The 23,917-nt window shown below is 41.8% G+C and overlaps 1 protein-coding gene across 1 annotated transcript in view; it reads left to right on the top strand.

The window, feature by feature from the left end:
* Positions 1-442: 442 nt before the first annotated feature.
* The window catches only part of adam9a (ADAM metallopeptidase domain 9a), a 98,896-nt gene continuing 75,421 nt past the window's right edge, over positions 443-23,917 (top strand). Inside the window, exons 1-3 of the mRNA XM_029722285.1 lie at positions 443-866; positions 10,613-10,716; positions 14,468-14,526. Coding sequence (XP_029578145.1) covers positions 782-866; positions 10,613-10,716; positions 14,468-14,526 — 248 coding nt within the window. The 5' untranslated portion in view covers positions 443-781. The remainder of the gene's footprint in view (positions 867-10,612; positions 10,717-14,467; positions 14,527-23,917) is intronic.

Here is a 23,917-nt window from a genome sequence, read left to right as displayed (position 1 = left end):
AGTTTTCTTCCAACTAAGCAACGCAGCAGACAAACTGGGCTAATTGATCAGTTCTGTAATTGCCTAAATTCAGGACACCTGTTTTTTCAGGTTGGTTATATCAAAACTATAAATTGCCAGCGACACAAGTTTGTGCTTTTCGTAACGTTATATTATGCTCGTAGGACTGCATCATTTAGTGCATGCAACTGAAACAGACGAGCTATGTTATTTTGGTTGGAACGCGCCTATGGGTTTCCACTAGATAACACAGCCACAAAGTCAAAATGGTGTATCGTACAAATTCAAGAAAAAAAAAATGTGCTTTTTGGTCTTCATTTGAGATCAGCGTCATGGGTTCGGTCTAAAATCACATTTTAAGAAGAGAAATTGAACAAATGGGAGGGATATATGACTTACTGGCAGCTAGTGACGACCGCACTACAAAGTCTGACGCATTAACACGCATGCGCTGTTTTATCCATTCTATTCGGGTTCACTGGAATGACATTAGGACTCGTTTGATCTAAAACGAAACTCGATTAAAAAAGATTAGTAAATCTGCATTATTGTTTACTATTATAGTCACTGATCATGCTAGATCTATCGTCTGAAAAGAGCCAAAGCCAGCAGCGGTAAAGCAGTTGCTTGTTGGTGAGCTAGCAATAGTTGTTACGATATGGCAAGGTAATTGTCAAAAGGCTTTTTACAGAATGTGGAGAAGGCACTTCGTAATTGCTTGGAAGGCAACGCCTGGATAAGAAGATCCCTACTTAGATATTTTGTTGAAAATTAGATAAACATGGGTATGCCATTATTGTCCCATCCGTGCTTTAAAGCAATTTGTGTCATTGCTTTACTCAATGGGCTTGGCGACTGCAACGAGGGTGAGTAAACGTTACCTTATAGCGAGCAACAGCTACAACATAGCTCGAGCGGCTTTCCTTCTCGGATATTCTAGGTTTCCAGTCGATAGCACAGTCACAAAGTCCAAATTGTCTATATCGTAAAAATTCATGTATAAAATAAAATGTTGCTTTTTGGGTCATAATTTAAGGTTAGGTTTAAAATCCAATTTTAAGAGGGGAAATAGTCGTGGTTTATTACTTTGTTAATGTGGTAACGACCGCTACTATGTCGCAAGAGGGATTCTAGAATTTGGCTAACTGTATGAGAAGGGTGCAACTGCAGCCCGCTATTTGGGGCGTTCCTGCATCTGTAGGACCCCCTTTTTATACTAATATTGGTAACTTTTTAAGCTATGGCACCAGTACAGGTGCGCTCCACTACAGTAGATGGTGCTAATGGATAATGCACCATAATGTTGGATGCCAACCACTGATACACCTCAGAAGAAGAGGGGGAGGGGGGCAAAAACGGTAGCTAGCTATATCTACTACACACTGGTAGTGCCCCTGCCTGTCTGGCTCTGCTTTCCCGCAGATGGGAGTGAAGGACATTGTGCTAGCTTAGCCAGCTACTCCTAAGGAGGACACTGGTACACAGCAGGTGGGAGGCGAGGGCGACACTGTGTGCTAGTACTGCTAGCTAGCTAGCACACGTGTCGCTAGCAAATGGTGTTGCCCATGCCTCCTGTGTACCTGCGTGGTAAGCGAGGGCGACACCGTGTGCTAGTTAACTAGCAAGCTGGCTAGCTAGTTAGGACACAGTGTCGCTCCAACCCCCGGCCTGCTGTACTAGCGAGAGGCAGGGGGGCGACCGGAAGACAGTGTCCTTCGTCTCCGCCTTTTGGGCACTGTTTTCTAGTAGTCCTGTGAACGATGGTGAGGGCTGGGCAGGCGGGAGCGAAGGACGCTGTCTATCGGTATCGCTCCCACTACCTAGCAAAGAGGACTCCGTTACACGTCAGGAGGTGGTGAATGTTTTTTTTATTTCCCTTTTGATCCACATTCAAAAGTGTCACACAAGCATGAAGATGTTGTGCATGAGGGGGGGGGGGGGAGTTTATGAAGGAACCAATGGGATGCTCGAGGGGGTGTTCCTGCAGATTCATAAATGCCCACATGCAGGAGCACCCCGAATTGCGGGCTGCAGTTGCACACTATTGAACAACATCCCTGCACGTGCTTTGAATGTTTTCTCAATCCAGACAGATACACGGCCCAGTCTAGTAATGGAAGTAGTTGGCCCAGTCTAGTAATAGAAGTGCTAACTACGCTACCATGAGCTTCCCACTTCCTAGACGTCATTATTTGACCAGTGTGTTGGTTACCTTTGTGTTGGTTTCACCTTTAAAAGAAAAGTCCCCAATTAGTGGAATCAAGTTATTTTAAACTGCACTGCTGTTTATATTAGTAACACCTTAATTAACCACCAAGGCCTTATGAGTATTGTCATTGGTACAATTATAGTAGGCCAAGGCTGTCAAAAGCTTTGAAACCTCATAAACCCAATCATATCGCTCAGGGGTATTCAACTGGGGGTCCGCGGCCAAGGTAGCCTACTGCAGCGGGTCTGCACATTTTTATGAATGTCGCTAGCAATAACAGAAAAAACACATTTTGAATTGCGTACACACAGTAGAAAATAGGATAATATCTTATTTCTAGTGATGTCAACTTTATTTCTCAACTCCTAATATTGAGCAAATTACCCTCAATGGAGCCAATTACTCACTGGAGTATCTGACATAGGCTTTGAAAAAGCACCTGCGAATAGGCTACCAGTGTGGCAAGTGCTGCTGGTAAGCTTTCTTGACTTGGACATACATTTTTGGCAACACATGGGTAACCTTTGTTTAAACGGCTGCTCTCAGTGAAAATGTGTTTTGAGTTAGTCTATTAGTTAGAAAGGTATGTTAGTTTACACTTCCAATTATGGGGGGAGGTCAAAATAATGAAAAACTGTCTACCGTGTTGTAGTAGTGAACTGCATGTAGTTCAACTTGTAATTTAACTACACTTTGCAGTAGCTTGGTGTTATTTGAACTAAATTCATATCTTGCAATTGTTTTCAGTAGTTAATACATTTTATGTTGTAGTGGTGTAGCTAAATACTGGAACTGCATGCTATTTGTTTTGCTAAAATAAAATATGGGCGAGTAGGCAATTTCCTTTTATTTTTTTGGCTTCATACCTGCCTAATTCTTACTTGAAACCATGTTTGTGTTTTAATAGGCTTAATTACACATTCTGGTAACACCTAACACCAGAGTGATCTGTTATTGCAATTTATAGTCTATGTAGTTTATTTTAGATATGATCATTTATCAGAAAGTAGTTTGTAGTAAACTACTTTTTCAAAGAAACTTTAAGTAAACTATATAGAGTGTAGCTTATCTTCTTCCAGTGTAAAGTAATTGGTAGCTTGGTTAACTATACATTTTTTTAGAGCTGCTTCTCCAACTGTCTACCAAATCTATTCATTTTAAAGTGTTAGTTACTTCTCCTTGCCATTGTCATTCACCTGTTTAGACAAGACTGGAACATTCATGTTTTTGCTGAAGTATGATGCAGTCCCTGAGTCGCCGGTTTGCCTGGGAGGGGGTCCCTGGGCAAGAAAAGGTTGAAGACCCCTGATATAGCTAACAAACTCCCTCAAGTGAAAATTTTCAACAGGTATCTTGGTCAGGTGTGATATTAGTCCACTTTCAATAGTTTCTGTAGGCCACTGTCAGCACTCAGGCCTATATTACCAAGCTTGCTATGTTGGACTGGATGTGGTTGTGTACACACTTAACCATCTTACTACCTTCTATAAGGACTTACATCTAGCCAGCATATCCAACCGACTTGCTTACAGCTGCACTAGGGTTGGACAGGCCTCCTGTTTAGATTAACACACCGTGGAGATGGAGCGAGATATAGGTCGGAAAACATACCTCTATCCAGGGTTGAGAAATGCCGTTGAAATGTCCCATTAACCCAACTGTTACACAGAGAAGATTGAAAGACTGCTTTAAAAAAAAATGTACTTCCCTTTTTTTTAGGGCTGGGCGATATACTTGGATTAATTAGAATTCGTTTTTTCACGGTATTCCAAATGCCTGTGTCGCAAGAATCAAGGTTATAGTTTTATTTTTTTCACTCATGATGTCTTATCTCCTTCGCTCATTCTGTGCTGTGTGTACCTTCCCATTTACACGAGAGATCTGTATATAATGATGAGGTGCATATGTCTCCGCCCTAACAATGGGAGTTGTTGTCCCTAAGGCAGGCGACAAGCTTAGGTCCAAAATAAACCCATATAAATGCATTGGGATTGTTTTGGACAGATTTTAGGGAGAGTGAAACTTCTCGCTTTGCCTCTTCCTCTCTGTTTACACGCACACATCAAGCCCCTGCCACTCACAACAACAAAGATGAGAGGAATTCTTCCTCTCTGACAAGCTCTTTCAATTTGCTATTTGAGGTTTGGTCTAACAGAATTGGTCATATGGACACTGAAGCACATTGAGACATTATTTTACTGTAAAATAGAAGTTAACCTTTCTAACGATACCTTTTTATGTCACAAATCAAATTGCGTGCAGAGCATACTACTAAAACGAGAGTATCAATGAACCTTGATTCTGGAAAATGAATGCTCAGCTTGTTGCGCGCAGCATTGCGCTACTAAGTACTGTTCGGAGGATCAGGGTTGGGGAGTAACGGATTACCAAAGAACAGTAACTACGTTACCAGCAAAAAATATTGTAATAAGATTACAGATACTTTTGAAAAACTAGAGGATTACTTTTAAATTCTGTTTTCTCAATGACATTCGAATCAGCATTGAAAAAAGGCACAAGTTTAAGTTTGTTCCACCTGAGCAAGTCTGACCACAAGTCAGAGACCACTATGATGACACCAAATGGGTTTGATGGATGACACCAAATGGGTTTGATGGATTGCGGGAAAATAAGTTATAGGCTTTTGTAGGCTACAGTCCAAGCTATGTCTTCCAATGGTGCGACTGCTGTCGGCATCCAAAGATTATCCAGCTTGAATAAACTCTTGGCGGTAAGGATGACTGCAGTGGTGTAGTCTACGGCGATATGGATATCACTTATTATTGATATCTACATAGCGCATTGATGTGAATCACTCTGCTGCTCTCTGTGCCTTACGGATTGTGGTTGTTGTGGATGGCTGTTCACAAATCTAAATGTGTATTTGAACCCAATAATGGTTGAATTCAAGAAGTTTAAGCTGCCTATCAATCATTGTTTTTGAAAACAGTGGACAGCCAGTGAAAAATGTGCTCTTGCAACAGCTGCATAGTGCAGATCCAAGCCTATGGAATAAAGGTGGGGCTTTTATTGCTCAATCTAATTCATACTTATAAATCCATGCAGGTTCTATATACACACATACACTGCTGGTCAAAAATGTTAAATCCTTGAATGAGTATGTGTTCTTTATTTTTACTATTTTCTACATTGTAGAATAATAGTGAAGACACAAAAACTATGAAATAACATAGAATGCCAAGAGTGTGCAAAACTGTCAAGGCAAAGGGTGACTCCTTTGAAGAATTTCAAATATAAAATATATTTTGATTTAACACTTCTTTTTTTTGTTGGTTACCACATAATTCCCTATGTGTTTTTCATAGTTTTGATGTCTTCACTATTCTACAATGGAGAAAATAGTAAAAAGAAACAATTGAATAACTGGTACTGTACATATATTGTGATTTGCCCATAAGTTGGAAAAAATGTTGATAATTTTTAGGCCATATCGCCCAACCCTACTTTTCGTCCTCATGCTAAGTAGCAGATGCCACAGCAGCCATTTTGTAATGGCACTAGAACAGGGGTATTTAACCGGGGGCTAGGGATCCAGAAGAAAATGTGTGTATGGTTTTTTTTTTTTAATGAATATTGCTAGCAACAACTGAATAAACACATTTTGCGTTACATACCTACAGTAGAAAAGGGGATATCTTCTTTGTAATAATGTTGAGCAAATTACACTCATTGGAGCCAATTACTCACTGGAGTATCTGACATAGGCTTTGAAAAAGCACCTGCAAATAGGCTACCAGTGCGGCAAGTGCTGCTGGTAAGCTTTCTTGACTTGGACATACATTTTTGCAAACCTTTGTTTAAACTGCTTCAGACCTGCCTAATTGTCACTTGAAACCGTTTGTGTTTTAATAGGCTTAATTACACATTATTTTAACATCTTACTCCAGTGTGATCTGTTATTGCAATTTATAGTCTTTGACATGTCAGATTTAGATATAAGAATTTATCACAAAACAGTTTAGATGTAGTGAACTACTTTTTCCAAAAAACTTTAAAGTATATTTTCTTAAGGGTAGCTTAACTTCTTCCAGTAATTGGTAGCTTGTTAAACTATATTTTTACAATAGCTTCCCCAACCCTGTCTACCAAATCTATTTATTTTAATCTGTTGATTACTTCTCCTTGCTATTATCATTCACCTGATAAGAAAAGACGTGGAATTTGTATTTATTTTTGCGTGATGAGGTCGCCCGTTTGCCAGGGAGCAGGGGTCCCTGGGCAAATTTTTTTTGAAGACCCCTGCACTAAAACGTTGGGTTGATCAACAAAGTATAGTCAGCCAATCAGGCTCCGTGCGGACTACATCTGTGGAAATGTCAAAATAAAATTCCCTTGATTGGCTGACTATCCTTTTGTTGTTCAACGCGACGTTCTAGTGCCGTTCCAAAAATGGCTGCTGTGGCTTCTGCTACTTAGCATGATGACAAAGTGCTCATTTTTCCAGAAAACTGCCATCGTTCAATCTTCTCGGGGGGATAATGGGACAATTCGGGTACGTTTTCTGAGCCATGTCTAGTGCCGGCTCCGCAGTGTCTTAATCTAAACAGGAGGCCTGTCTGAACCTAGTGCAGCTGTAAGCAAGCGGATCGGATCTTCTGTCTAGCCTACATCCATCTCAATATTATGTAGCCTAAATGTGCCAATTTCACTTGTTGCGGTCTTAATGCTTCTTTTGCTTCAAAGCCAGACACGACTATGCCCCTTAAGACGTGTCCCAAATGGCCCTCTATTACCTATGTAGTGTGCTACTTTTGACCAGGGTCCATAGGGCTCTGGTCAAAACTATTGTACTTTAAAGGGAGTGGGGTGCCATTTGGGATGCATCCTCAACAGGAAGTGGTGGTGGGTCATGGGAGTTTTCAGCTATTAGATCCAGTTTTTCCTGTGACAGTGTTTCCTAAAAGTATCAAATCAGATTCTATCATTGATGGACAGATGGCATGGGCACCGGCGTGAGCAGGGACTGGAGATGTGTAGGGACAGTGTTTGTGATGATATAGAGAGCTAATCGGCCTACCATGCAGTTAATTTCCTAGATGCAGGGCATTCATTTATAGCCTGACGACTCACACTTTATTCTTCCGCTGCTCTGTCGTTCGCTACATACTTTAGTTTTACAGGGTTACTACACTGCTCGTGATGCGTTGCAAAATAAATTTAGAAATCTATATTATTCAATTATTGCACCCACAATGCTCACGCGCGCCAACCAGCGTCTGCGTTGCCAAGGGAAATCAGTACTATTTCTGATGCAGATCGCGCTGCAAGTCCTGCCTCTCCCATCTCCTCATTGGTTTATAGAAGCAAGTACCCACGTGCCATCTGCTCATTGGTTATACCCACGTGGGTGACTGAAGACGAACGAGGTCAGTGGCGGTAATGCACCTAATTTATGAAAGTTGCCGATCGCAATATAAAGTCGAGAAGAAAAAGCCTGGAATAAGAGAGATGACTAGAAACGATTCGGTTTACCGTTTTATGTGTGGATTAATTGGCAGAGTAGAGGACCTTGTGTATTTCAGGTAAAATAACAACTCAATATTTATATCCCAGGACAAATTAGCTAGCAACATCAAGCTAGCTAAATTGGACAAATTAGCTAGCATGTGCAAGCTAACTAGCTAAATTGCCATAAATGTTTAATGCTTTTTGACCTGTCTCCAAATTAATATAATTGGTTCAGAGTTTGTTTTGATATTTTAACCTGCGTGTCGTAATCGCGTTTGGTGTGGGGGGGACAAAATACATTTATGCACGATTGCGCACGCGCACAGCCGGTTTGGGTTCTGTGTTAGACTGCCATCATTGAAGTTGTATGTGGTGACGAGGGGTGTTTTATAAAAAAATGTATCAGCGATTGGATTGTCTAACCAATCAGAGTATCAAAGCCAATGACGAATTTTCAAACCACCGCTTTACCCACGTGTTCTGGCCTAACCCATTGGTTTCTGAACCAACCAGGCCCCAAAGTGTTCACATTTGAAAGTTCGGAGGTACTAAGATCAAGACTCATTGTGGAGAAGAAACTAACGTTCATGGGTGTGGCGTAGCGTTTGGCTGTAGCCAGGCAAATTCATTTAAATGTGAAGGTCCCCTGTCTGTGACAAATAAACCAAGCCTAGTGGCATGTTGTGGTTATGTAAGTGTGTGTTGATGAGCAGGGACAAAGCCCTTACTGTATGTTACATCGACCTTGTTTTTTTTTTTTTTTTGTGTCCAAGATGCAACCATAGTAGACCAGTCTGGGCAACTTGATTGTTTCAAAACCTGTAAGGATGTTGAATAATTGAGATGTAGATTGTTCCAAAATCCAGCACAGATGTGCACTCCAACAGGATGTGACAAGGTTGCCATGGTTACTTGTCAACAGAGACCTCACCGTCCCCTCCAACCCACTGAGGTATAAAGAACTGGAGACTGTTTTCAACACAGTCTACTCTCGATCGCGTACGCCGACTCATGGACCGGCTATATCCGGGTTGCATATAAACAACTAAACATGCACTAGCACTCAATGCACACAGGGAGCACTGTGAACAGTGGTAACTTTCCATTGTCCAAAAACAAGGCAGACATTAGCTTTTTTTTTTTTTTTTAGCTAGGCAAGTCAGTTAAAAGCTTTCTTATTTACCCGGACGACGCTGGGCCTATGGGACTCCCGATCACGGCTGGTTGTGACACAGCCTGGGGCTGATTATCAAATGTTAATATTTTCGGCTGTGAGTGATGTGGAAAAAATCTGGTCATCACCTTTGTGCACAAAATATAAGAAAAACTGTCTTAATAGGAATTATCTGACTTCTCTATGTGGCCGTCTATGGAAATTGTTTTTCTAGACTGGGCGTCAGTACCTACGTCAGTACCTACGTGCAGTACCTACGTGCAGTACCTACGCTAGACTGTAGGAGCTGTCAAAATCGTGATTCTAGACCGGAACGTTGGCCCGTTGCTCCAACCCACACGAAGCAACGAGGTGACACTCCATGGAAAGTGTGACAGGCGGAGTTTCACGTACAGTTACATCTCCACACACCCATTGGCCTTACTAGACAAAAGAACCAAAGAGACAGTGACGTTATTGTTGACCAGGCTCATCATATTCCTGTCTGCTGTTCACACACAACCCACTGTTTTTTATGTTGTCATATAACCTGGAGATTTTGGAAAACAGCATCTAGGCCTAACATTAACTAATAGGATATGTCAGATAATAGTCCCTATTTCATGTTTGTAGGCCCTATGCACATGTTTGTTATCCACCAGTATTTTTGTATACTGAGCAAAATGTCCTAGGGGCTCGGCTGCTTATATGCGCCACTGTTTAATTACAAACGTCTTTCCCCGTCAGTGAGTTAAGCCTGTTCTTGAACGGAGTGTTGGGACTCTACTGTACATCATGTAGCCCTATGGGATTGTGTGGCCTTTTCCTTCCGTTTAGCCTTTCAGGAAACAGCAAGGACCCCCACAAGCCAGGTGACAGAATAAATTAAAGAGTGCCTATTTTCTTGCTAATCTCTACAACAGAAATTATTTGGCCACTGTTTGAAGAGATTGTAATTGTTTGTTGTCCATCTCTCACAAAGTGTATCTCCGTGTAGGATTGCTCTCATCCCGAACTAAGATGACGGTCTACCAATATTTTCCCAAAACCAGACATGGAACATCTGCCAACTATATAATCTGTTGTTTTTTGACTAAAATAATAATTAATTAATTTGCTCGATGTTAAGTTTGAGCAAATATTTACAGTAGTATTTGTTCTACGACTCATTCTCTATAGGCCACCCCACAAGGCAGCTCAGGTGAGAAGAAGTGAAAGAGTCAGTTGTCCTTTCATGTTTGGCAAGGACACTCACACAGGAGGGGCCAGGCTGTCAGCTGTGAACCAGCGCAGTGTTGGCAACCAGGCCCAAACGTACGCTTGACGTCGGCCTTGCTCGGGCAGCCAGAGAGACTGTGTGGGGTTAGCATCATCAGCACTTCTATCTCATATCTTCAGAGGGCAGTTTTCCTGACTGTGAGGAGGATGGAAGTTGCCTGTAATGTTACCTGCTCTTTGCCCTGACCTCAAGCCTCCAGAGAAACAGTGGTCTCTCCCTCTCACTCACTCACTCACTCACTCACAGCCTCAGTAGGTTACGTAGCAGTTGAATGAAAATAAATGATTTACTATAAACATGACCATATAAGGTAGCGTAGACTGAAAAATATTTCTCACATTGGCAATGTAGTGGTATTTCTAAGGTATGTCTGCTTTGATACCACACTGCTCCTTGACTGCTGTTATGGTCCTCTGAAATGACTAATGTAACTGTCTGTTGATGATCTAATTTAATAACTATGCACAATATAACAGTCATAATGGTGTCATTCCTCTTGTAGGGTCAGCATCGCATCAGACCTCACAGTTCTCCTCGTATGAAGTCACCATACCCAAGCGATTTGGAAAGCAGAGAAGAGACATGGATAGCTCAGATTCTAACCAGGTAAACCATGGCAATACATACAGACAGAAAGCATTGTTGCTGCTGTTCACCTCTAAAGTCCTTCTTGCTGTCAGTGTCTATCAGTGTGTGGTGCTGATAGTGAGTTTCCTCCTGACTTCCCTCCCTGTGTTGTGATCCCTCTCTCTCCACTCTCTTTGTCTCTCGCTCCCTCTCCAGCTCTCTAACAACTCTGGCAGGAAATGTCAGCGTGGTAATATTTCTAGGTAGCCCACTGCCACTTCCTATTCACTCTGACCCCTGAATAAGAAAGAACTCTACAGTATTTGTACTCTGAAAAGCCATCCTCCACTTTTTGTTTGTAGATTGTCTGTGATGATGTCACATTTTCGAGAATTCAGGGAGTCGCTGGTTTTATGTTCTAGACTCTCAAGACAGTGGATGATCGAGTTTTTACTATGGTTGTGTATTCTTAGCTGTTTTTCCTTCCTGGATAGCGTGTTGGAGCATGTTGCCTTCCAAACAGACAGCCCCCTTCCCCCCTTCCGTAGAGACTTGGAGGAGTGGGTGAATTGTGAGAATTCCGTATGAAGGACTGTGAAAGTTTTGAGGGTGTGTTCAGACAAAAGAGCTCGGTCATTTCTTGGTGCTGCAATGGACTTTGAATCCCCGAGCCGACTAGGTGAAAAATCTCTGCCCTTGAGCAAGGCACTTAACCCTAGTTCCTCAATCCTAGTTCCTCCTGTAAGTCACTCTTAAAAATGACTAAAATGTAGTGTATGTGCTCCCTTACATAAGTGACTGAAGTTTATTAATTTGCATGGCTTGGATGGTCTAGCCTCTAGTGGTTGGCATGGGTTCGAATCTGGCCTACTGCCTTGTGACACATTCTTTCTCTACCCTCTCTGTCATCTTGTCTATCTCTTCCCACTCCCTAAAAAAATATGGTGAATTTGTTAACTCAAGGCATTGCAGTCATAAACCCTGGGTGGGAGAAGATGAGAGGGTGAATATCAGTTTTTGGCTGTGGTGTGTGGATGGATGGGTGTTGGCCTCAGTTATCCTGGGACTAGAAGGCACTAGGTGGGGAAAAAGTGCTAGGGGAATGTCAGTCAGCCTCAAAATGGCTGAAGGAATGGAATTGACAGCATCTAGAACACCAGTCTAGAGCACCTCTATCCTATCCTAAAACTTCTCCCTCCAGCCGTGCTGCGGATTTTTCACAGGAACCATCTGTGAGAAACAGATGCCCGCACACTATGGGGGGGTAGGAGGAGTCTGAAAAAGCACCAACACCTGTGGTTAGCCTCCACCCCATGTCACACATGCTATATGGCACAAACAAACAAGGGCTTTTCTCCTGTTTTCTAGAGTATTTAAAAAAAATGTATACATATTTTTATTTAACTAGGCGAGTCAGTTAAGAACAAATTCTTATTTACAATGACGGCCTAACAAGTAAATACAAGGCCAGTGAATCAAGTTGACAGCTGCAGACCTGGCCCTGTCTTTATTGTTCCCCTACACCCAACCTAGGGCTGGGCAGTATACTGTATTTTACTATATACCAGTATTTATCCACAGACCGGTTTGGGTTTTTACTTTACCTTCTATAACGGTATTTGAATGTTTGGTTTGTTAAATGTGATACGCTGTTTGTAACGTCCATTGTTATAGTTTACTTCACTACTTGAGTCATCTCTCTATCTCTCTATGCCGCTTTCCACACAGACCTAGTCCCACCCCGTCATTCAAGGAGCGCATTTGATGTTGCTTGACCACGAGACACATTCTTTCATTCTGCGTGGTCATTGCAGCACATGCAACAATGTTGATGACAATATAAATCCACAAGCGTTCTATAATTACAATATTAGTTTGTTTTTCTTACATCAGCAAACAACAAGTTTGTATTTTCTTTGCAAGTTAAGCTAAATTGTGTTAGCCACTAATGCTAATCACTAGTTAGCTGGCTAGCTAGCTAATAAAAGTACTGGGTCAGAGCAAATATAGCTAGCTAATACAGCCTGATACCAGTACTGGTGGAGGCTTAAATCAGCATGTTGTTTGTGCAACAGTATCTTCTAAATCAAAGAGGAATAGGCGAAGCATGAATATGTTGGCTATATAAATAAAGATTTAATTTAGCCAAATATTTATAGGGTGCCCTAGGAAACACTGAACATCACTTTGGTTCCTACCCGGTCACAATAACTCGTCCATGGTATTTTCATTTGTTGTCATGTCAAACAACACTAATCAAAGTGCCCACTATTATTTATATTCTAACTATAGAATTATAATAAACATTCTATTTCCATGATTACAGAAGTTCACCCAAGTGTTTTGATCTAAATCGCAATTGCAACATTTGGTTAAAAATAAGGCCTAGTATTTTTGCCCATATCGTGGCAGTGTGGAAATGGTCTCAAGTGAGGAAATTATTTTAGGTTGAAGTTAAATTGAACAGTATAAAACATTCAGAATGGAGAAAGACCCATTGAAATAATTTACAATATATGTGTTGCCACCCTAGGGTCAAGCACTACTCATAAAGCAAATTTAGAACTTTTATCAATCAAAAACATAAAATACCATCAAATTTGAAAAATACCATATTTTATTTTGGCCTTATCGCCCAGCCCTACCCCAACCTCATATCATCTACCTCTGTCAACAAGGAAAGATATGTTTTTGTCACTAATTCTCTCACTCACTCACTCACTCAGACAAGCACACAAGCAAGCGTGCGAGCGCGCACACACGCTTACACTGACTGACTGGCATCAGCAGAACTAAACTAACTAATCTGCCTCTAGTCACAACTGGTCTTTCTCTCTGTAGCCTCCTAATGTCATGATTAAAAGGTCAGAGACTAGTGGCACAATTACACAGTTGAACCATCTGTCATGCCTCTGAGACTGCTTCCCAAATGTCACCCTATTCCCTATATAGTACACTACTATTTACCGGAGCCCTATGGGCCCTGGTCTAAAGTAGTGCACTATGTAGGGGATGGGGTGCCATTTGGGACGCACCCTCTGTAAACCCCGATGAAGGTCTATTGTTCAAAACATTGTTTAAAAAAAACAAACAAAAAACTATTCAATTGTTGGTGGAGCATTCAAGATGACCAATGTTTACTTTTTTTCGGCCTTCAAATGCATCTCGAGGGTTTGTGCCTTGACGAAAGTGAGTAATCTGTAACCAAGAGACGATTCTGATTCACTGGAATAAATGTGTCAAATTTTGTCTCTTCACAGGGTTTCACAACACACAATCGCCTGTGAGGCACTGTCAATGTCCTTTTAGGCTAGACACCATTTAACCTATTAAGATATTCAGACTCCAGACCGAGGACATTGACTGGCCGCCTTCTATTTTGTCAGCTTCAATGACAGCATCTTGAAGACATCTACAAATGGCTTTGGTCTTGCTTTTATTTGGTTTGCCTTGATTGGTGAGTCATATAACCCATGTTTCTACATCGACAGACATCCAAGTACTACTTGCTTGCTTTCATTCCTCTGGGGTCTGTTGGTTACACACCTAAGTACTGGGTTCATTCATTAGGAACCAAACGAAAGCAAACGGCCTGAAACAGGGAGGTACTAGCCTGAACGTTTTCGATAAGAAACGCTCGTTTTTGTTGCAGTGCGTTTCTCATTGCAAAATGTTTTGCTACGGTGTGCACTAATGAATGCACCCAATGACTGAGTTACCCTGCCACTCCGCTTTGTTTGTCCATCCAAATCCAGCAATGAAATGACTCCAGTTGTCTTTGCTTTTACAGGTGTCCTATATCATCAGTGCCATGGGAAAAGAGCACGTTGTTGTCCTGGAGAAGAATGAGTACGTATTCCCTCCCATGTTCTCCTTTATTTTCTCTTGTAGATGGGCTTAGGCGGTATCCAGATTGTCATACCTTCATTCCGACCTTGTGCCATACCGGGATATTCGTTAATACTGGCACTGAATACAAGGGGCGCTATTTTCAAACCCCACTGATCCTTTGTAATCCAAAGCTTGGCAATGCTAACAAGTACACATCCAATAGAGAATGCTAACTAAATACTAACAAGCGCTTTGCGTACATTTTATCCATCCTCTGACCCAAGTATTTGCAGGGCAGATCGTCCCAATTGAGGTAGTATGTACATGAACGTATAGTTAAAGTGACTATGCATATAAGATAAACAGAGAGTAGCAGCAGCGTAAAAGAGGGGTTGGGGTGGGGGCACACAATGCAAATAGTCTTGGTAACCATTTGGTTACCTGTTCAGGAGTCTTATGGCTTGGGGGTAAAAACTGTTGAGAAGCCTTTTTGTCCTAGACTTGGCACTCCGGCACTGCTTGCCATGCGGAAGTGGAGAGAACAGTCTATGACTGGGGTAGCTGGGGTCTTTGACAATTTTTAGGGCCTTCATCTGGCACTGCCTGGTGTAGAGGTCCTGGATGGCAGGCAGCTTAGCCCCAGTGATGTACTGGGCCATACGCACTACCCTCTGTACTACCTTGCGGTCGGAGTTCGAGCAATTGCCGTACCAGGCAGTGATGCAACCGGTCAGGATGCTCTTGGTGTTGCAGCTGTAGAACCTTTTGAGGATCTCAGGACCCATGCCAAATCTTTTTAGTTTCCTGAGGTGGAGTAGGCTTTGTCGTGCCCTCTTCACGACTGTCTTGGTGTGTTTGGACCATTCTAGTTTGTTGTTGATGTGGAGACCAAAGAACTTGAAGCTCTCAACCTGCTCCACTACAGCCCAGTCGATGAGAATGGGGGTGTGCTCGTTGCTCCTTTTCCTGTAGTCCACAATCATCTCCTTAGTCTTGGTTACGTTGAGGGATAGGTTGTTATTCTGGCACCACCCGGCCAGGTCTCTGACCTCCTCCCTATAGGCTGTCTCGTTGTTGTCATTGATCAGGCCTACCACTGTTGTGTCGTCTGCAAACTTAATGATGGTGTTGGAGTCGTGCCTGGCCATGCAGTCGTGGGTGAACAAGGAGTACAGGGGGGGACTGAGCACAGACCCGTGGGGAACCCACAGTGTTGAGGATCAGCGTGGTAGATGTGTTGCTACCTACCCTCACCACCTGGGGGCGGCCCGTCAGGAAGTCCAGGATCCAGTTGCAGAGGGAGGTATTTAGTCCCAGGTTCCTTAGCTTAGTGATGAGATTTGAGGGTACTATGGTGTTGAACGCTGAGCTGTAGTCAATGAATAGCATTCTCACATAGGTGTTCCTTTTGTCCAGGTGGGAAAGGGCAGTGTGGAGTGCAATAGAGATTGCATCATCATTAAGTTATACAAGTAACTAAAACATGTTACACACAATTTGCATCATGTACAAAACAAATATTAGACAGCAAGGCTCTTGATCCAGGAGGGGGTTCTCTGCTGTTACCAAAATAAGCTTGATTTTGGAAGAAGCTAACTAGCTACTAAATTAGCAAACCAAATGCACAACTGTAGAGCATTTAGCACATTTTTTACAGTTAACTTAATAGGTATAAGATGTCTAGCTGGCAAACATTTAGTTGTGAATTCCATACTCTAACTCGATCACCTGGCGAGTGCTTCACAACAAGGCTCCGGTCTCGTCGTTGTGTGCTTGTTAACAAACACCACGTGACTGGGACTACCAATAATTTTTCGTTGTGAAGCTTATGTGACTGGTGAAATGAAGAACGCGATCAACTTTATCTCCTAACATATTGCACAAATTGACTGCAGGTATTTACTTAAAGCATCTACAAATATTACAATTTATTAAAAAAAATACCTTCCCGTGGCTATTTCCAAAAACCCCGGTATACAGCCCAAGCCTACTTGTCGACATTGTGTATTTACATTTTTACATTTTAGTCATTCAGCAGACGCTCTTATCCAGAGCGACTTACAGTAGTGAATGCACACATTTCATGGTGTCCCTTAAATATCTTTAACAACAGGCACGCTGATGATTATTGACAGGGCTTTAGTATAGCAGTATCACACACTGAATTCAAATCTACCTCTAGCCCCCAATCCCCCCTGCATGTAGGATTTGTTGGAAAATGAACAGAATTTGGTGGATGATATTCTGGTCAGAGGCACTTGGCCACTGTTCTGTTGTGTTTCTCATAGTAAGTATTAGCAATATGTCAAACTCAACCTAGCTTATTTAGAAGTAAGGTGAAGTAATGACCATACCTATCAGATTATTTCTGCAGGAGTAACCAGGAGTTAGGGGTTGATTTTTGGGATTCAGCAACTGTCCAATAGCACCCCTGTCAAGTGAATTGACAGGTTGTTCCTGACCAGGGATGAGGCAGAGTGCAAGGCCCTACGCGTGGGCAACTCGGCCTGCAGCCCATTAGACCTTTCGAAGGGAATGGTTTATGTAGCAATTAAATATACACCGCAGCATTTCTGTTCCATCTATAAAAGTTGCAGAGCAGCCCCCAAATGAATTAGCGTTAGGCTGGTCTGTGGGTAGGTCCATTATGCCATGTTATCCTGCAATCTGTGTGGCTAAGAGGCACAGTGCTGTTAAAGCTACAGTGATGCTTTCCTCATAGTGATATCGGAATCCAAAGGTACACTTGTAGTTTGTCTTTTGCAGAGCTGCCCCCACGGCAAACTTGAGGGTTTTCTAAAATTGTGCACTTTGACAGAGAAATGCAGAGTTACATTTTCCCGTTGTTAACACTACTCGCTTAGGAGACCAAGTTTGTCAGCTCAAATGTTGTCAGCCAAGGACATGGCCAGACGTTACAGATGCAGTTAAATGATAAGAGTTCTGTTCTTATCGGCTCTGTTGTTCATAAAAAAATACCCTGCCAAATTCTTTCCCAAGAGTGTATGCTCATTTGCTGCTATTGCAAGGTGGGAGGGGTGACAATATTTGACGTGTGTCCTTAAAAACGAGTGCAAAAGTGCCAATTTTATGCTTCGCGAATGTGAACCTTTTAAGAGACACAAAAATCAGGTCTTAACGGTAACGCAGTTGATAATGACATGGATTTTGAGCGAGGAAGTGCAGCCTATCCAACCATGATGCACAGTTCCCATGGAAGGAGAGATGTGCCTTTTGGGCCGGTGAATTTCATATTGATAAACATTACACTGCTCTTGATAGTATCACTGATCTTTAATAAGCTTACGTATCGGCCTCACCGGCCCAAAAGGCCGTGAGGCCGATACGTAAGCTTATTAAAGATCAGAGATACTATCAATAGCAGTGTGAGGTTTCCTTTTTCCTTCATCTTGTTCAACCATGCACCTGCAAAAAAGATTGCTCAGTTGTGAGTGCCTTTTGAATATTGATAAACATAAAAAAAAAATTGCTTTCCCCCCATTTTCATTTATATTGATTTAAAAACCAATCACAGCCTACCCTCCCCTTAACCAAGGCTGGTTTACTAGCATCACATAGGTGCGTCTTTTTATCCTGGTCATCAGCCAAAAGTAGCCTATGAATAAAGGGGTTTTAAATGGTCTACTGAGCGTGCGTTGAAATATGAGGTTTTTGCCCGAATGCGTTTTCATTATTCACATACGTAACTGTACCTGCATTTTGCTTGTTCTTGTTCTTCTCTTGTTTTCAAAGAGTGCCCTTCGTCCGATTACCAAAGACACGCTCCTGGCTCCTCCAAACTACTCTATCCTCCTACATTGCCATATCAATGGCAGATATACAGTACCAGTCAAAAGTTTGGACACACTTACTCATTCAAGGGTTTTTCTTTATTTTTACCATTTTCTACAATGTAGAATCATAGTGAAGACATCCAAACTATGAAATGACACATATGGAATCATGTAGTAACCAAAAAAGTGTTAAAACAAATCAAAATCTATTTTAAATTTGAGTTTCTTCAGTAGCCACCCTTTGCCTTGACAGCTTTGCGCACTCTTGGTATTCTCTCAACCAGCTTCACCTGGAATGCTTTTCCAACAGTCTTGAATGAGTTCCCACATGCTGAGCACTTGTTGGCTGATTTTCCTTCACTCTGCGGTCCAACTCATCCCAAACCATCTCAATTGGGTTGAGGTCTGGTGATTGTGGAGGCCAGGTCATCTGATGCAGCACTCTATCACTCTCCTTCTTGGTCAAATAGTCCTTACACAGCCTAGAGGTGTGTTTTGGGTCATTGACCTGTTGAAAAACAGATTATAGTCCCACTAAGCGCAAACCAGATGGGATGGCATATCGCTGCAGAATGCTGTGGTAGCCATGCTGGTTAAGTGTGCCTTGAATTCTAAATAAATCACTGACGGTGTCACCAGCAAAGCACCATCACACCACCACCTCCATGCTTCACGTGGGAACCACACATAAACTCATGTATGATGTCGATGTGGTAGGCTTACCTTACTATTACAACAACACATCATCAGTAGGGTAAAACTAACCTGTCTCACTACTGGCAGGACGGTCTCATGACGGTCCTGCCAGGTCATCCATTCACCTACTCTGTCTCACAAAGGCAGAGCGGTTGGAAACAAAAATCTCACATTTGGACTCATCAGACCAAGGGACAGATTCTCCCATGAACAGTTGATGTTGAGATGTCTGTTACTTGAACTCTGAAGCATTCATTTGGGCTGCAATCTGAGGTGCAAGGAACTTGTCCTCTGCAGCGGTCCTCATGAGAGCCAGTTTCATCGTAGCGCTTGATGGTTTTTGCAAGTGCACTTGAAGAAACTTTAAAAGTTCTTGATTTTTTTCCCGAATTGACTGACCTTCATGTCTTAAAGTAATGATGGACTGTCGTTTCTCTTAGCTTATTTGAGCTGTTCTTGCCATAATATGGACTTGGTCTTTTACCAAATAGGGCTATGTTCTGTATACCTCCCCCACCTTGTCACAACACAACTAGTTGGCTCAAACGCATTAAGAAGGAAAGAAATTCCACAAATTAACTTTAACATGGCACACCTGTTAATTGAATTGCATTCCAGGTTACTCCCTCATGAAGCTGGTTGAGAGAATGCCAAGAGTGTGCAAAGCTGTCAAGGCAAAGGGTGGCTACTTTCAAGAATGATGGCTACTTTCTCACATGATTCCATGTGTTATTTCATAGTTTTGATGTCTTCACTATTATTCTACAAAGTAGAAAATAGTAAAAATAAAGAAGAAAAAAAACCTTGAATGAGTAGGTGTGTCAACTTCTAAAATCGGTGTTGCGGATAATGCAAATGGAATTCAACAATATAAAAAAATGAATTGAACTTGGCAAGAAGTCAACTAAATGTATTGAACTTATTAGGAAAGTAATTAATTTGCCCAAGTTAATCATAAGACATGAACAAAATACATTAGTGATTTTGTTTTTTCCTGCAAATTTCTGAAATGCCAGAGGAATGCCTGTCTTCGTGTCCGCGTATGTCTACACTTTGTGTAGCCGTTAGCGAAGATACTAATGATAACCTTCTGGTAGAAATGGAAAGGCTTTCCCAAAAAAACTCAATTAAATGTTAACTACAAAGTATCATATGCCTTCCTGGCAGAATTATGTATTGATTATTTGCATAAATCCAGTGGCCATTTGTTTAGAAAATGCTGCAATCACATGAGCGCTACAGAAACATTGCGAACCAAACAACATTCTCTTGCTGGTGCGCACTTGTATTGAAGGGTAATAACTACACTCAAAAATGCAATTTCTTCTATTTTTCACAGACCTCAAAAGTGGTCTCCTGATGTGGTTTAAGCGCATCCAATTTGGTTGTTTTTCTAAGTATGATTTTGAGAGTGAGAGCGGAAGTCGGGTAAAACAAAACGGCAAACGGAATCAGGCAAAAAATAAAACCAAGCTTTGCTCAGTTAACTTTTGTGTTCCCCCAAGAAGTGCTCCAAGGAAGGGGTTCCCCTTTACGGCCGTTGGATCCCTCTTCCCACTTATAATCCACACAACGCAACGTCCACACAACGCCATCTGCCTGGTTACAGTTGAAACCGGGATTCATCTGAGAAGAGCACACTTCTCCAGTGTGCCAGTGGCTATCGAATGTGAGCATTTGCCCACTGAAGTCGGTTACGACACCAAACTGCAGTCAGGTCAAGACCCTGGTGAGGACGACAAGCACACAGATGAGTATCCGTGAGACGGTTTTTGACAAACCCTCAATTTCATCAGCTATCCGGGTGGCTTGTCTCAGACCATCCCGCAGGTGAAGAAGCCGGATGTGGAGGTCCTGGGCTGGCGTGGGTACATGTGGTCTGAGGTTGTGAGGCCGGTTGGACGTACTGCCAAATTCTCTAAAATGACATTGGAGGTGGCTTATCTGGCAACAGCTCTGGTGGACATTTCCTGTAGTCAGCATGCCAATTGCACGCTCCCTCAACTTGAGACGTCTGTGGCATTGTGTTGTGACAAAACTGCTCATTTTAGTGACACTTTATTCTGCCTTTTTATTCTGCCAAGCAAAAAGGCAGTAACTGCTCATACTGTAGTGTGGAACTGAGAAAAATTGCTTTTATTTACCTTGGTTTCACAGTAACGTTATGCAGTTACTGCAAACATGACCCCCATTTTCTCCAAAACAAAATAGAATCGAGGCAGGATACTTCTCCACATGATTAAGCATGTATTTAATGTTGAAAAAATGACACATTTTTGACCAAATGAGCAGTTTGCCTTTTGCAGAAGGTGCACCTGTATAATGATCATGCTGTTAATCAGCTTCTTGATATGCCACACCTGTCAGGTGGATGAATTGTCGAGGCAAAGGAGAAATGCGACGTAAACTAATTTGTGCACAACTTTTGAGAGAAATAAGCTTTTTGTACGAATATAACATTTTTGTGATCTTTTCTTTCAGCTCATGAAACTTGGCACCAACACTACATTGCGTTTATATTTTTGTTCGGTGTAATAACGTTTAAATAGTAGTATGTCAATGTAATCAGAGCAATTATTTTACTAAATGTAACTTTGACTACAGTATACAATGTGTTTGGACCTCTTTAACTTTTTCCAAATGTTGTTACGTTATGGCCTTATTCTAAAATTGACTAAATAAAACATCCTGGAAAGCAGTTTTTTGTTGTTGTTGATTTTAGCAAATTTATTTAAAATTAAAAATCATACCTTTTATTTACATATTCAGACCCTTTGCTATGAGACTCAAATTGAGCTCAAGTGCATCCATTGATCATCCTGGATGTTTCCTCAACTTGATTCAAGTACACCTGTGGTAAATTCAATTGATTGGACATGATTTGGAAAGGCACACACCTGTCTATATATGGTCCCACAGTTGACAGTACATGTTAAAGCAAAAACTGAGACATGAGGTTGAAGGAATTGTCCGCAGATCCTAGACAGGATTATGTCGAGGCACAAATCTGGAGAAGGGTGCCAAAAAATGTCTGCAGCATTGAAGGTCTCCAATAACAGTGGCCTCCATCATTATTTAAATGTAAGAAGTTTGGAACCACCAAGACTCTTCTTAGAGCTGGCCACCTGGCCAAACTGAGCAATCGGGGGAGAAGGGCCTTGGTCAGGGAGGTGACCAAGAACCCAATGGTCACTCTGACAGATATCCAGAGTTCCTATGTGGAGGTGGGAGAACCTTCCAGAAGGACAACCATCTCTGCAGCACTCCACCAATCAGGCATGTATGGTAGAGTGGCCAGAAGGATGCCATTCCTCAGTAAAAGGCACATGACAGCCCACTTGGAGTTTGCCAAAAGGCACCTAAAGGACTCAGATCATGAGAAACAAGATTCTCTGGCCTGAATGCCAAGCGCCACGCATGGTGGTGGCAGCATTATGCTGTGGGGATGTTTTTCAGCGGCAGGGACTGGGGAGACTAGTGAGAATCGAGAGCAAGATGAACGGAGCAAAGTACAGAGAGATCCTTGATGAAAACCTGCTCCAGAGCGCTCAGGACCTCAGACTGGGGCAAAGGTTCACCTTCCAACAGGGCAACGACCGTAATCACACAGTCAAGACAACTAGGGCTGACCCCATTTAGTCGCATGGGGCGATAGGCTGTTGGCTGACTAAGATTTCTTTAGTCGAGTTGTATTTTTTTTGTTCCGGACCGGCCTTGATTTCCACATCCACGGACATTGGTTCAGTTTGGTCAGGACCTAAAACCAATCATAGACGTTTAATGTTTGGTTCAGATTTTGTCCGGTCTGGAACAGCCTTGATTTGGTCCAAACATTGACATCTATAAATTACTAATTTTCAACTTTCATTTAGAACTTAAAATGAACCTGATTTCAATGTCTGGAAAATATGTATTTTTAAGCATGTGGAAAATATTTTTAATATAGGAAAAATAGCTTTTCAACTTTAATTCAAAACATGAACTTAACTTACGTATTTTAGACATCTATTCAACGTCATTTTGCCTACTGCACTTTTCTAGTTTTGCAGGCCGGCATTTTTTGGTCTTGCCTATGGCGGCAGAACGGCAAAGACCGGCCCTGGCTATAGGTCAGGCCCTATTGTGCCCTATCCGGATGGGATGTGTTTTACTGGGGGAGTTCAGGTAATGGAATTATGTGCACGAGCACAAAATCCTACATCAGTAATTTTAGTGCTGTCCGAATAAGCCATGTCAGTCATTTTTACATGGCAGGAGAGTAACAATTCCAGACAGAATAACCTACTGTTTTTTGGAAAACTCCAATGTCCTCCGATAATATTAATCCGGTGCAAATCGAAACCTCTGTTTTGAGAGAAATGTCTGAGTTTGACAGGTGTTGCTCGCGGTTTGTGCAAGAAACAATAACTGATTTGATAAATTGAACTGAATTGCAAAAAAACAACAACAAAAAACATTTGAAGTGCTGCGCATATGCTTTTTACATGTAGGCTATCAACTTTCACAGTGAATGATTTTGTTTGTTTTGTTCGTATGAATCGAATACTGCCAAATGCATCAGGAAAAAATATTGAGTCTATTTAATACAACCCTTGTTGTTAATAGATCGCAAAGCAGCATACAACTGACCTAAATGTTCACTTTCGCATCCATAGCCTTAAAATGCATTGCAAGTGCAATTGCGCTGTTTATCTCACATCTGAAGGCTGGGGGGGGCATATAGGACGTACTGCGGATCTCTAAAATATCGTAATGATTATGAACACACTATCTCAATTCAAATATTATGGTGACACTATAGGAAATATGGTTTTGAAACTTGGGAACCAAGACTGTTTAACTTGATCACCTGGACATTTTGAAATACTGTATCTTCATGCCTAGAATAAAAACCTCCAGGCTTCCTTCATAACTGTACA

Source organism: Salmo trutta, chromosome 29, assembly GCF_901001165.1.
Source record: "Salmo trutta chromosome 29, fSalTru1.1, whole genome shotgun sequence".
In the NCBI taxonomy this organism is placed as follows: domain Eukaryota; kingdom Metazoa; phylum Chordata; class Actinopteri; order Salmoniformes; family Salmonidae; genus Salmo; species Salmo trutta.
The sequence above is the reverse complement of the archived record's forward strand: the minus strand, read 5'-3'. Positions and strand labels throughout refer to the sequence as shown.